Source organism: Pholcus phalangioides, unplaced genomic scaffold, assembly GCF_987345545.1.
Source record: "Pholcus phalangioides strain wild (caught in Gottingen) unplaced genomic scaffold, Ppha-v1.0 ptg000021l_1, whole genome shotgun sequence".
In the NCBI taxonomy this organism is placed as follows: domain Eukaryota; kingdom Metazoa; phylum Arthropoda; class Arachnida; order Araneae; family Pholcidae; genus Pholcus; species Pholcus phalangioides.
This window is the reverse complement of record NW_028301614.1, coordinates 5,842,277-5,856,316: the sequence shown is the minus strand read 5'-3', so window position 1 is coordinate 5,856,316 and position 14,040 is coordinate 5,842,277. Positions and strand designations below refer to the sequence as shown.

Genomic DNA, 14,040 nt, shown 5'->3' with positions numbered 1-14,040 from the left:
GAGATTAAAGCATCAGATCTCGAAATAGGTGGCGCTGAAGTATCATCTTCCACGAAGTCCCACGTGTGGTTGTGCGCGATTCGGTTCTTCTCTTTGGACACTCGTTGGAGATCTCGTTTTCGGCCATTTGCAGGGATAAGATCTTATTTCGGAATCGTTCCAAAACTAAGCTCATTTTCAGAGTAAGTATTGGTCGGATTTCTTTTTCTAACCCTAATACTCTCATTCGAAGCGATGTTTCGTATTCACAAATCGTTATTTACTTAATATTTGAATGCTGTTTGCCGATGTTAGTGTTAGCGAGTAGGAGGTGCGTAGTGAGCGGAACCAACGTTTTTTTTTTTTTTTGTGCTAAAGTCCATTTTCAACTTTAAATTGTTCTTGATGCGAAACCATCGAAACGAAAAGCATCCGATTTAACTTAATTAGTGGTTTCCGCTTATCCTGTTCATATATATCCAACCGGGATATGTTCCGCGAATTCGCATCTTGGAACCATTTGATTTTCCCACCATGCTTCCTGTAGGCTTACGGAAAAAAAAATGTCCCGATACTTTGAATCGCGGAATTATTTCAATTTATTTGCGGGAATATCGTTGAAATACTCATTCTATTGTTATAAGCCCGCGAATTTTCAATCTAATTAAAGAAAATTAACGCGTAGTCATTAATTAGTGCTCGCTAGCTGTAGTGAGGGTACGGCACAAAGGATCAATTAATTGTATTTTTTAAATATCGTGTTAATAATCCCAATCTTCAGTTAAACTAATTAATATAGATAGGAATTGAAATATTTTCTTTAATTCCGTTTAGGAATGTGAATTTTGATATCGGAATGGGGAGGGGGGGGGGGTAGGTATTGAATGTAGGTAGGTCCAACGGTCAACTAATTAAATTTCTAATTGGAACTTATTTTTTGCGAGTGGTTTTTATTCAAGTAGAAGCAGTGTTTTGAAAATGGTGTAGACGAATTAAGAGAATTAAAATGGTTTGATAATTGGTTTTTCCCCTATGTAAATGAATGACCTTGTTATCTAAGGATTACATTGGATTTTTACATCCAATTTGTTATTTCAATCATTTGAGGTTTTATTTAGAGAGATTGTTTAAATGAATGTCTTATATTCACTAGGTAAATAATGAATAACTAGGTATTCAGGGTTTAATATTTTTTCATGGTTACAATTTATTTTCTGTTGGATGTGTGTAAACTGAGTTATATGAAACTTGCGCTAATTGTTTTTCACCAAGATCAGGGTCCTCTTTTTGTGTGAAGAGAAACTGAATACTATAATATATACTGGTGTATAAGCTGACCCCCCCCCCCCCCTATTTAAGGACTGCAGTCTGGGTGGGTGAGGCGAGCTGAAATTTGTGAGTTTTCTGGATCCTTCAGAAAATTGTGGATTGGAAAGATCCTTCACAAATTAAATATATATGGAATCACAAATTTTTGGTATTATTAGTTTTTAGACCCCTGGCAATGCTACCCCAGGTGTAAGCAGACCCTTATAAATTGTAGTTTAGATGTGCAAAAACCCCAAAGCAGAATGTGCACGTCGCAGCACAATTTGTGCTACTGCAAAACAATTTGGAAGAATTTTAAGAAAAAGTGCAAAAAAAGCACTATTACATGTATGCAGATTTTTATTGCAGAACATTTCCAGTCAGCTGAGGGCTCCTTGCAGAACAGCACTGAACATTTTGCGCTGTTGGGGCAAAAATCTATTTTAGTGTTTTCAATTCTGTATTGCGTTACCAATACAAACCTTTTTAACTCAACTGCTACAGGCGTATTGATATATTTTTACAACCCTTAAAGCAGGATGTTCTGTAATGAGCCTTCTGCTGAATGGAAATTTTTTAGAGCAAAAACCATCACAATAGTGTTTTCTATATTTTTCCGACATTCTTCAGATTTGTTTTGCGATATACGTAGATTTCTGTATATTCTGCTTTGGGGTATTGTTTTTATGTAGTGGGAAAAGGTCTCGAGTAATTTTTTTTTGGTGAAAAGTTTAATCACTTTTATAGGTGTTGCAACCTGGGATATGACAGAGGAAATAAGCTCTTTAATGAATCTTTTTTCCCCCTTCATCTGTGGCATAGCAGTAATCCATATTATTCACACTACTAATCTGAATAGTTCACACTGAATTGAACAAATGGTACAATGATATTACAAAAGCTGTTTAATCCCGTTCATAATTGAAAGTGTTAAAATGAGGCAGTGAAATATGCAGTAATAGCACCACTGCATGATCAAGGGAAAATGGAAATACAATAGTGCATAAACTGTTTTATTAAATTATTAATATATGTTAATAGGAATATGCTAATAAGACATTAGAAGGAACATAGTTAAACAATGTCTAAAAAAATTAACTTAGCAGACAGAAGGCAGTATAATCTAGTTAAAGCAAGTAAGCACGTAGAACTGTTTTCAAGGTGTCGTATTTGATTTTTCTCAAGGGTATTTAATGTCCATGCCAAACATTTTTCTTTTTCAACTCTTCTGGCATAATTCATGTTGGAAGGAATATTAGAACAGCTATAGTTTTTTTTTTTGCTATGGAAATGTCAAGCATGAAAAGGTCTCTAAGAATAAATGGGTTTTAAGTAAATAAAATGCAGAGGATAGGATACGTATAGTTAGATGTATACAACCAAAGACTTACAGGAACAGCTTCAGTATACGGTTTACCTTGGCGGTTTTTTGACTTTTTGGTGCCAACCATGTTTGATGGCCCGGTGACAAGTTGCCAAGGCAGTCTACGGATGCGGGACGTCGAAAAAAATCTCAGCGTGATAACGAAAACATGACACATGAAAGTAAATAAGCTCTGAATTATAAATATAATTTCTGGGTTATTAAATATTCATGTATATACAAACAGAAAAAGAACTCCAGAAATCCTACAATTGTCTAGACGATTTTAAAATATTCCCATTTGACTTCCTTGGCTATTTTCAAAAAATTACTGAATCAATTTTTATCTTCGCATGCCTGTCGGAACAAAAACTGAGCCAAATAAATTTAGTCTGCCTTATTATATTCTATTAGTGAGCTTTTGACGTGTTGACAATCAACACTGTGGTTAACTTTAAGATGGGTATAACCTGTATCCTTTAGACAGGGTTTAAGCTACGGTCGCATTTTTCGCAAAATGCGAAAGAAAATCATAGAATGCGTAGAAAAGTAGCAGCCACTTTCGCAAAAATGCATACAGGAGGTATGCAATGAGTAGACGTCCAACCATCAATCATTACATTAGCATTGTATCATTTTGCTAAAGTTTTTCTCTCTATTTTTGTTTTTTTACGAAAGGAATTTTTTATCCAGCTTAAACCCTGTCCCATGAAGATTATGATTATAAGCTTTCCAGCTATCAGAATAAATTATCCCTTTCTCTATCCACGTCCTTTACTCCTAGGAGTATAGTTGCAGACCTATCATGTACGGCTATCAAAAAACTTACCTGTATCTCTATCCCATCAAAAATCCACTGACCCTCTACCCTGTGACCTTTAAGAAGAGGGAAATATTATAAACTTGTCTACCTCTACGATTTTACCTACGTCACTTATTTTCTCAGATTTGAGCTCGATATGATTGAGAATTATCTCATTTATTAATTTGTCACCAGTCGGCCAAAGTGTCCGAAGAGAAGAAATACTCTTCTGTTATCCTATCTGTGTTTTGACCCTGCATTATCTCGATGGAAAGCAGAAAAATCTGCCTTCAATTTACTGTACGTGAACCAACAGTCGTGCCTGATCGACTTCTTGGCTTTAAATTTGCTGTCCATGCAGATCCAAATGAGACATTTTTTCGTTGGGTCATTTACATAACAGTGTTAAGGAGCACATTTCTGATTTAATCAGCCTGGTTTCCTGCAAAAACTGAAAATAGGCTTATCTGGGCTATTGCTGTCTGGGTTCGACACACAAAGTTGACCTGCTATTGGAAGATTTTAGACCTAGGTCCTTATTGTAAATGATATGCTCGAATTTCTTCGACACAGAAGACATGACGACAAATGATAAATGAGAATATAAAATAAATTGGAACGAATACTTCGAACCTGACCTGTTGATGGAAAACAAGTTAATTAATCCAAAAGACTTAGAAGGAACTAGCACCCACGAATTAAAACGGCAAAATGACTGTTTCAAAAAATGTAGTTGCAACGTTGAAAAAAAACTAGCGCACCTGGAATTCTGCAAGATCTAGAACAAATACGGCAACCATTGTCATTATCACTGCCTTGGCTAATTATCTCGGGGAAAAAATACAAATTGGTGTGGACCATTGTTTTTAAATATAAGTCGAGGTAAAGGTCTGGGTTCAATAAAAACACGATTGTAGGATTAAAATTGCGACTTTTATGTAAAAATGCAAATCGGAAATTTACAACCAAATAAAAGTAGTAAAAGATATTCCAATAGGGAAAAACTGATACGATGTACAAACAGAAAATAATAGACTTTATTTGAATGCTTCATCTGTGTACATATGCTATTACTTTATCAAATGGCAACTCGGGTCATATAGCTATGTTGTAATGTACTGCCATTAATGAGCTTTGTTGGAAATGAAAGCACTGGAAATTAGTGGTCTTTAAGTTTATTAGGGGAAAATATCTATCTTTCCTCAGATTCAAACCTGGGACTGTGACAGTAATCACCATGGTAGTAGACGAGCATCCTACCACGTCACTCCGGCACTCTTATTATCAGTCTGTGGGAGGGGGTAACGTCACCTTGTCAGATAACCAACAGTAAAATAGTGTAAATCCCAGAATAATGGTAATAGCAGGCAGAAGAAAATATCATAGTTGATCAGGAGAAAGTGCTTGGAAGTTGTTAAAGGAAAAAAAGATTATGATGTAGTTCTGTTGGAGCTTAGATGGCTACTGAGGAAAAATGCCAATAGACTAGCAGGGGTGGGAACTCTGTGCCACACTGCACCATCTTGTTCAGTAGTGGATTTTATTATCCTAAATAACCAATTTCGCCTCAATGTGTGTAGAAGTTCTATTTACACTATCTATTCACACATCTATTTAAACTGCTGATGTCCTAGATTTTCCCATTCCAGTTACATATTGAAAATTACTGTATTTTCACAGCTATCTGCCGGTATTTATAGACTGCGTCGATATGCCGTAAATTTGCCTTGTTCCTATAAGATTGTGAATGCGTATTTTTTTAAAAATTGTAAAGGATTTGCAACACCTGGATTGGCGTTTCCAATTTATAAAGGATTGAAACTTTTCATAGAGTAAAATATTTTCAGATTGTTCAAAAAAAAATTTAAAAACTAGAATATATTAATTTTTCTACAAAAACTTTTCTTATTTTCTTGGGGAAAGGGGATTCGGCCTGTATACCTCCCTTCCATAGCTGCTTTTGTATTACACAGGGTGTCAAAATGTGTAATGCTCCCATTTGAGACAGTATATAGTTGCAGCTTTAGATAGATGGCACCACCTACTGAATACAGAACGTGTTAAATGCTGGGCACAAACACACGTAACCAACATAAATCTCGAATGCAGTGGCGGATTAAAGTTTGTCGAGTCCCTGGGTGCAAAAGAAAATATTGGTGGCCCTTACATAAATTAAGTTTAATGACAGATCAGAGTCATGAACTATTGGGGAAGGAAAATAAAATCTATTTTTTATCAGGAAATATTGTTTTGCAAAGATTTATGACAAAGGAATTTAAAGATGAGTGAGAGTGCTCACTGAATCTCATTTGCTTTAAATTTAATCAGAAGGTGTTATTGAAAGGGCTAAGATGTTTTTAAAGAAATGAAAAAAATTGGAAGGGAATTTATAGATTGGTTTAATATATAAATATGTGCTTAACTTTTAATTACAGTGGATTCTGCTTATGGCGTTTTTTAAAAACTGTCATAAAGAAACGTAAACAGAAAATTTTGAGTGGAAAAACATTCTAAATGGGAACATAAGTGGGATCCGCATATTTTAGATGTATTACACATGATAAATTTCACATGTTTAATTCTTCAGAGGCTTTTTCTATTAGCAGACAATAAAAGTAAATGAACCTTTGGATAGAACATGTTTTTATAAATGAATTACTTATTTGATACAAAAACACCTTCTCTTGCCCAGAACATGGCCTCCCGCTCTTTCAATGAAGAGTAAAATGAATTTGATCAGCCTTATTGAGAGCTGGTGCATGCTGGGGAAAAAAAATTCATAGATACCTTGAATTATTGGGCAAATTGGTATACTCTTGTTCAAAAGGGACCCAGGTAAATTTCTGTATAGCGGCATCTGTCAGTTCAGTTAAAGAATTGGAAATTTTTTGAATTTTAAATGGGATGCTAAAACTTAACAAGTGTTAATTGGGTCTATAGTCTATAGCTGCTGGAGGTCCTCCTGATTGAGAATATTTTAAAACATTTTCTATTTGATTAACTGTTATTGAGGCAACTTTATCCTACAGCTATAAAATTTATGTAATCAATCATCTAGTATTGTGGCTCATAAGAAATATTATTGGTTTTTTTCAGTAAATTTCCGAAATGAATTCGAGTGAATGTTATAAATGTCACAAGATGGGCCATTTCGCTAGGGAATGTCCCATGAGTAATGGTCGCAGTGGTGGAGGTGGCGGCGGCGGATATCGTAGTGGAGGTGGACGTGGTGGTGGAGGCGGCGGTGGTGGAGGATACCGCGGTGGACGTGGATCAGATTCTCGATCCTCTTCAAGAGGAGAGGGTAAGTTTTTCTTTTATTCTTGTTAATTTTGAGTTTTTATTGATAGCTGGGTGGGACTTATAATAAATGTAAGATGTTTTCTATAGATTTTTCTTAAATATTTAAATGATATTACTTAGATTTAGAATTTAAATATCCAGAAAATATTCATTGTAGACTATTTTATGGTAATGCATGGAATACATTATGCTCTTTGATTCTGTCAGTAACACTTACCAATTTTATTACGATAGGATTTTACTAGATTGTTTTATACGTAGCGTCAGCCGGAACTAGAATCAGATTTTCTCATTTTAAACTATTTCAGGGATGTAAAAACTAAAGGGGCGGGGGAGAATTCTGTCTGATTAATATTTTATATTGTAACACTTGCAGGATATTTTGTAGAATTCAAAAAACCTTACCCATTTTTTCTATAGCTTCTTGTTACAACTGTGGTCGCAGTGGCCATTTCGCTAGAGAATGCAGAGAGAGTGGCAAGACCTGCTACACATGTGGAAAATCTGGCCATATATCACGTGATTGTGATCAAGAGGATCAGAAGATGGTACGTATTTTTATGTTTGAAATATATTAATTTTAAAATGACAGGGCTTGATAAATTCCTGGTCACCATGGTAACTGAAAATCAATATTGATGACAGTGTCTCGTGAGAAAAGTGGAGAAATAAAAAAAGTCTAGAAAAAGTCGGTTTCAGATTTGTACCCGAAACCTTTGCCAGAAACCTTTCTGGCAAGTTCATGTGATCTATTTTATCCTCGAAAATCATGATCTTTTATTGTGTTCTTTGTTAATTTAAGTCTTTTTTTCATTAGAAAAAGTTCCCATAATGAGCTGCGACTGGGGTTTTTTATTGATTGAATTTGTCGAATCCTGGTGAAATGTTTTGGGGGAAATTTAAAAGTGAGGGAAAAATTAAAGGGAAGAAAACTGGAACTCTTTAATTGAAATTGTTAATTTGGAAGTTTAATATTTCAGATTATATTTCTTCCGAAGTTTTGGTCAAGGGAACTCTAATAAAAATTTCAGTTTTGTAAGAAAATGGTCAAGCAGATTTTGCTGAGTTGTCTATTTTTCAAAGAGAAGTTTCGTCAAATAATGAATTTTATTAATTTTACCCAATAGACTCGGGGAAAAGTTGCCAAATTTTTCTTTGATCATTGTTGTCTTCCAATGTACCCAAACTACTATCTGCTCAATATATTGATCAAAATAGCCTTTATATTGGGAGGGTTAATATATCGAGAGAAAAACATGATAGTCATTCTATGGAAACATTTCTGATTTATTTTACCGGTGAGCTCATAACAAGCATTGACTGTATACAGTTAAATTGAGTCTCAAATGAATAAATTTATTTCATAAGTTTTTAACATAAAGTGGTCATAAGTGTCTAGGTTTATTGAAACTGCATGTTTCATTATTTTTATGGGCAAAAGTATTTATGATTTTATACACATTTCTCTATTTTCAAGCTTTGTCTTTTTCAATGGAAATTAGTTTTTCTTACCGTGGTAATTTTTTAGGTCTGGGTTATTAGAAATATCTCATGAAACTTAAACAATGCAACCAATAAGTGGTATATGGATTACATACATAAGGTTATCATTTTATTAGATTTTTAATTAAAATTTTAATATGCAATCCTGTAGATAGGCCAAGAATACGCTATGAAAATTTGATAGATCTTTTACAAAACTTGTGAAACAGACGTATCTGTTCAAATTTTCCAAATGTCGTTACTGGTTGCATTTTTCAAGTTTCATAGAACTTTTATCAAACTTAGTGTATAATCCCAGCCTGAAAAGAATACAGGATTGAGATTAAGAGGGATGGGTCTTGATCTCCTGCCTAGTTCAAAATAATTCTTGCAAGGAAACGCTCTTAAGATAAGCTTTAAGAATTCGATAAATTTTACAGCCGTTAGGAGATGGTTTAAAATACTGTGAAAAAGGTAGCTGTGGAATTGCATTAGTAGAGGAGTAAATTAATGTTGGAATTTGGGTCTGGGACACCAAACCTGTGCAGTTAGCATGAATTTGCGATTTTCATTCTTGAAAATTAACGAAAACATCGAATTTGTTTATATTATGAAAACTTGTTTTATTCTGTATTTAGAGGCGTTAATATTTAAAAAATGGCTTTTTAAAAATATCACTTAAACCCAAGAATATAGATTAGATGCATCGGTATTATCTTACTTAGTTTACAACAGATATAATTGATTACAATTGATTCAGGTCGAATGAAAGGGCCAGTTTCTTTATAAATTGAAGTGTTGCAAATATGAAGCCCATTGAATAATGCATAAAGCAAGAAACATTTACAGCAAGTGAATATTTTGGATGTAGTTTTGTTTCCAGCAGTCAAGTGCGTTGTTTGCAATAAATATTAAGTCAACAGGATTCTTGAAATACCCAGGATGCATTTCTGTATATGAGCGTGCATGCCATAAATATTGACATAGTGTGGTAAAGAGAACTGGTTGTGTGCAATAGATTGTACTTTGAAAATATTGTCTTGATGAAACAAATCAATTTGTATTTGTTCAATCATAACTAACTGAAACATTTTCCACACCTCAAAACCGTATCTATCAAGCGGTTGTATTAGATGAGTGGTTTTAGGTGGCATCGTAAACACATGAAAGATTTTACCTGGTAGCGTAACACTATCAATGAAATTGTTTTTGAAGGGTGATCAAGAATCCATTAAAAGTACAGTTTCATCGGGTGTGTTTTTAAAATACTTCAGATAAATATTTGCAGTTTTTTTTCTCATTTTCTGTAATTTTGAACAGATGGTATAAATATTGTTAGCTTAATATTTTCTGCCGAATTTTTGGGTTCCGAATTGTCCTTTATGTTCAAAATACACAAAGGCAATAACAGCTTTCCATCTTTGTTGATTGTTGGTATTACAGTATATAAATGGGTCGTAGCATGGATAGATTGTGCTGCACTTTCAATCTTTTTTGAATCCCAAAAATAGTTCTCCCTGAATGAATCCTTATTAAAACTCGATCAGTATTAAACATTTGGTTACCCTTCAACTGCAAATTCTTAAAGTACATCATTTACATATGCTTTTGAAGCATTTATAATATGATCCTTCTTTTCATACATCTGCTTTTGAGCAATTATTTTAATAATTTTTCTACTAACAATTCTACATTTGTTTAAAAAAAAATTTTGGAGCTATCTTCCGGAAGCTTTCAATGATATTTTTAAGGTCAGCTATTTAAATTCGAGTCATGCATGTTTACATGCCTTGCCTTGCATCCTGAAACTTACGAAAAGCAAATTTTTGCCTATAGCATTTAGGCATTAAAATTTATGCATATAGTTTGCCTCATCACCAAAATTTGACTTGATTTTCCCACGAATACATTTGGGACAAACTTTTTATAAATCTATGCTTGCTTTTTTAGTTTCAATTGGTATACTCTGTACTTCCTCATTTAACTCATACATTTTCATCTATAATGTCGAAATCAGAATTCTCAAATTCACTTTCGTCAGCCAATGACTCAAAATCCAGTATGTCTTCATCATTGAAAACATTTCACAAATAGATTCAGGTTCTTTTTTAAAATCTGTTTTATTTTTTAAAATTTATTTGTGTTTCTGTAAAACTTGTTATTCCACCACGTTGAATACATTGATATGAGGTGGCATTTTCTATTTGAAAACCACAGCCTGTTTAAAAAAATAGATTTTAATGGCATTAAAATTATTTGTCATATTTTACAGCTTTTCTGTTTCGGTTCCGCCATTACTTTTTTCACAGTATATATTTTGAGCCATCTATTAACACCTGTAAAATTATCGTCAAATTCTATGAGTAGCTTGGGAGGGTTTCCTTGTCAGTAATGAGAAAAAATTTACTTTGTGCGAATGTTGCAAGTTTGGTATCTGTTACAATTCTATTTGCCATATGCAAGTTGAGGCATGTTAAGAACAAGTTTCTCGCGTCCTTAGGCCTACCTTTTCACATTTGTATAATCAGTGAACAGTAAAAATTTATTACTGTTATGTAACCATTAAGCTTACGAAACAATGAACCTCTCCATTAATTGTAATATTGATGACTGTTGGTAACTATATACAGGGTGATTATAAAGAACTATCCTGACATATGGGCCCCTATCTATCATACCATTCACAGAAACAATGAAATTTTGGCATAAGGTATTTTGAGGTATGCGCTCAAGAATGATATGGAAAAGTGTCACTCAAACAGTTAGTTAGTGAGAAAATTTCGAAAATATCAAATGGCAACACCAAGTTTTTTGTATTGGAATGCGATCTCCATACTGAAAAACACTAAATAGCGTTGGAATGGCACCTGTAGCACAAAAATCCCCGGAGCTAGACAAGGAAAAAGTAAAAAGGACTTTGCCGTGCACCAGAGCATTAATGTTCGTTTCATTCGTCACATCGTTTCTTCGGCTGAGATCCCAGCCTGATTAGTCCTCCACACAACGAGAAGAAGAGACCAAGAAATGCAAATTTCAGGTTTTACGTAAGACAGTCATGACTGACGTCGTCATGCTAGGTGAAAGAAAAGGCACTGCGAAATGCGAGCCGTGTATGTTGCTTTCTGCCATTCCGAACGAGATGCCGCTTTCAGGAAAAGAACGTGGGGAAATCGTAAAGATTTATTACCTGAATGGACAAAATGCCGCAGAGACATCATGTGTTTACTGTAGAAACCATGGATTGTGGCGAGGCCCGTGCACTGTCAAAGCTGTACGGGACTTGATTCATAAATTTGAAGAAACTGGTTGCACATGTGACTGACCTTGGTCTGGACGACCTTCTGTTCCCGTGGAAGCTGTTGCAGAAGTTCATCAGACGATAAGCACAGTTCATCCTGCAAGTGCACGTAGTGTTTCACGTGTTCTGAATCTGTCGAATTTAACTGCCCGCAATATTCTGCGCTCTGTTCTAAACATGTTTCCATATCGATTCGAGATGTTGGAAGCAGGAGACTATCAATTACAGCTGGATTTTGCGAATCAATTCCTTATCCGGTACAATGAAGATAGCAGCTGGCCTTTACGCATTCTGTGGACAGATGATGTGTATTTCTCGTTAACTGGTAACGTGAATTTGAAAAATTGTGTTCACTGGGCAGACAATAATCCACATGTGCTTGCACGTCCATTACACTAGGAAAAACTGGTGTGGTATAACGAGTACGTTCATCCTCGGCCCTTACTTTTTTGAAGAAGTTACTGCCGGTGATCTGCAAACATGTACAGTAACGAGTGCTCGCTATCTGGACATGTTAACTCATTACGCGATTCCCGCATTGCAACGGCAAAATGCTCTATCTGAAGTTGTGTGGATGTAAGATGGCACTCCCCCACATGTTGGGTCTTCAGTGAAACGTGTCTTAAGTCAACAGTTTGGTGACAGTTATCTCCCGTCATTTCCCGTTTCTGTGGCCACCAAGGTCTCCTGATCTCACACCAATGGATTTCTGGCTGTGGGGATATCTGAAATCCAAAGTGTATCAGTTTCGTCCACAAACTGCATCTGATTTGAAAGATGCCATCAGAACTGTGATGCAAGAGATTCCTATTTCCATGGTACGTGTTGCAGTGCTATCCACCATCTGCTGCATGCAAAGTGTCATCGTGTGTGAAGGTGGTCATGTGGAAAATTTGTGAAACACAATAAAATGCTTTATTTTATGCTGCTTCTCTGTCCTCACTTTTAGCCTATGTACCGCGGGTGATTTTCATGCTACAGTTGCCGTTCTAACTCTATTTAGGGTTTTTCACAATGGAGATCACATTCCAATATATAAAACTTGGTGTTGCCATTTGATATTTTCGAAATTTTCTCACTGTAACCGTAACTGTTAGTGACTGTTGTTTTCCATATCATTCTTGAGCGCATACCTCAAAATACCGTATGCCAAAATTTCATTGTTTCTGTGAATGGTATGATAGTTAGGGGCCCATATGTCGGGATAGTTTTTTTATAATCACCCCGTATATATGGGGGAATAGGAAGTGGGCATTTATAGAATTCTGACTTTATCTGGCCTGTCCTTCCGTCACATTAGGTTTGATTAGTCAGGTCTACTGTATTTTGAAATTAATATAACTAGGGGTTGATAAGAAAACTTAGTTTTTTAGAGTGGTTTTCATAATATTTCCTACTAGTTCGGTCATAAAGAAACCTAGTCATATAAGTCTCGGTCAGGTCGAACATTATTTAGGACAGTGTCTACATTTTTGTTTTGTCAAGCCCTGTAATAACATGGTTTGTTTACGCTTGATTAACATTCCTGATAAAATATTTTCCAGATTTAATAAAGGTATTTTATTTTTCAGTGCTACCAGTGTAGCAAACCTGGCCATATTTCACGTGATTGCCCCAACAGCGATCGCAATGATCGTGGCGATGATAGGCAATGCTACAGCTGTGGTAATTCCGGCCACATCAGTCGAGACTGCCCAGAGGGTGGCAACTCTGCTGATATTGATGACTCCACTTGCTATCGGTAAGTACAAGTGTTGCTTGTGCCGATAGCTCGAACTTTGTTTTCCATAGAGGGATGATTAAAAAAAAATTTTACAGTTTGCTTGTTATCTGATGTTGCAGCACTGTTTGGTGTTTTTATGTAATGAATGGTATATGTTGGAGGAGGTTTATTGATAGTTCACATAGTTATATAATCACAATTTAAAAGTGGAACCATAAGAAATTTTTCTTTTGCTTTATTTTTCATAATTCTCTGGAGAAAATATAGGAAGTGCATCTTGTGTACTATTTGTGAAGAGCACATGTAAAATAAGAATACCTTGTTCAAACTGTAAGAATAAAATATTGCTGGTTTTTTCAATGAGTTTCTTGTCTGAGTCGTATCTTGTGGTTTGTTGTGCATGTTTGTGAATGTTTTCATCATCCCAGATGTTAATGGCATGCTGGAAAATTGGCATTTTTTTTTTTTGCCGTGGCTCTTATTTCAGGAATGCATGCTGAACAGGATTATGGCCGTTGAACTTTAAGTGTGGACCTTTTTGAATTGTGGAATGTCAAAGATACTAGAGAACTTGCAGAATAGCTGTACCATTTCTAATTGGAATGTGTCACCACTAACATTCTTGCCAACATTTTTTAAAGATAAATATCAATAAAAGCAGTTACAATGCATATATATTTTACAAGGTGAATGTCAAATCTTCACTGTTGGTCTATTACACAACTTCTATTGTCACATCATTTATGGTACTTATATTCCGATTTTGGTCTTGGAATTGCATA

General features: G+C 35.0%; 1 protein-coding gene across 1 annotated transcript; it reads left to right on the top strand.

Moving 5' to 3' along the window:
- The first annotated feature begins 52 nt into the window (after nucleotides 1–52).
- Nucleotides 53–13,621, top strand: LOC149070533 (uncharacterized). Its single transcript, XM_089249168.1, has 4 exons — nucleotides 53–182; nucleotides 6,549–6,756; nucleotides 7,176–7,303; nucleotides 13,107–13,621. The coding sequence occupies exons 2-4, from the start codon at nucleotides 6,561–6,563 to the stop codon at nucleotides 13,278–13,280; spliced, it is 498 nt and encodes a 165-aa protein (XP_089105294.1). The 5' UTR covers nucleotides 53–182; nucleotides 6,549–6,560; the 3' UTR covers nucleotides 13,281–13,621.
- The last annotated feature ends 419 nt before the right edge of the window (nucleotides 13,622–14,040 follow it).

Excerpts from the sequence above, each read along its gene's own strand:
- LOC149070533 (XM_089249168.1), top strand. The coding sequence starts at position 6,561 with ATGAATTCGAGTGAATGTTATAAATGTCACAAGATGGGCCATTTCGCT. Across the intron at positions 6,757-7,175 it reads ATCCTCTTCAAGAGGAGAGG|CTTCTTGTTACAACTGTGGT; the intron begins GTAAGTTTTTCT and ends TTTTTTCTATAG. Across the intron at positions 7,304-13,106 it reads ATCAAGAGGATCAGAAGATG|TGCTACCAGTGTAGCAAACC; the intron begins GTACGTATTTTT and ends TTTATTTTTCAG.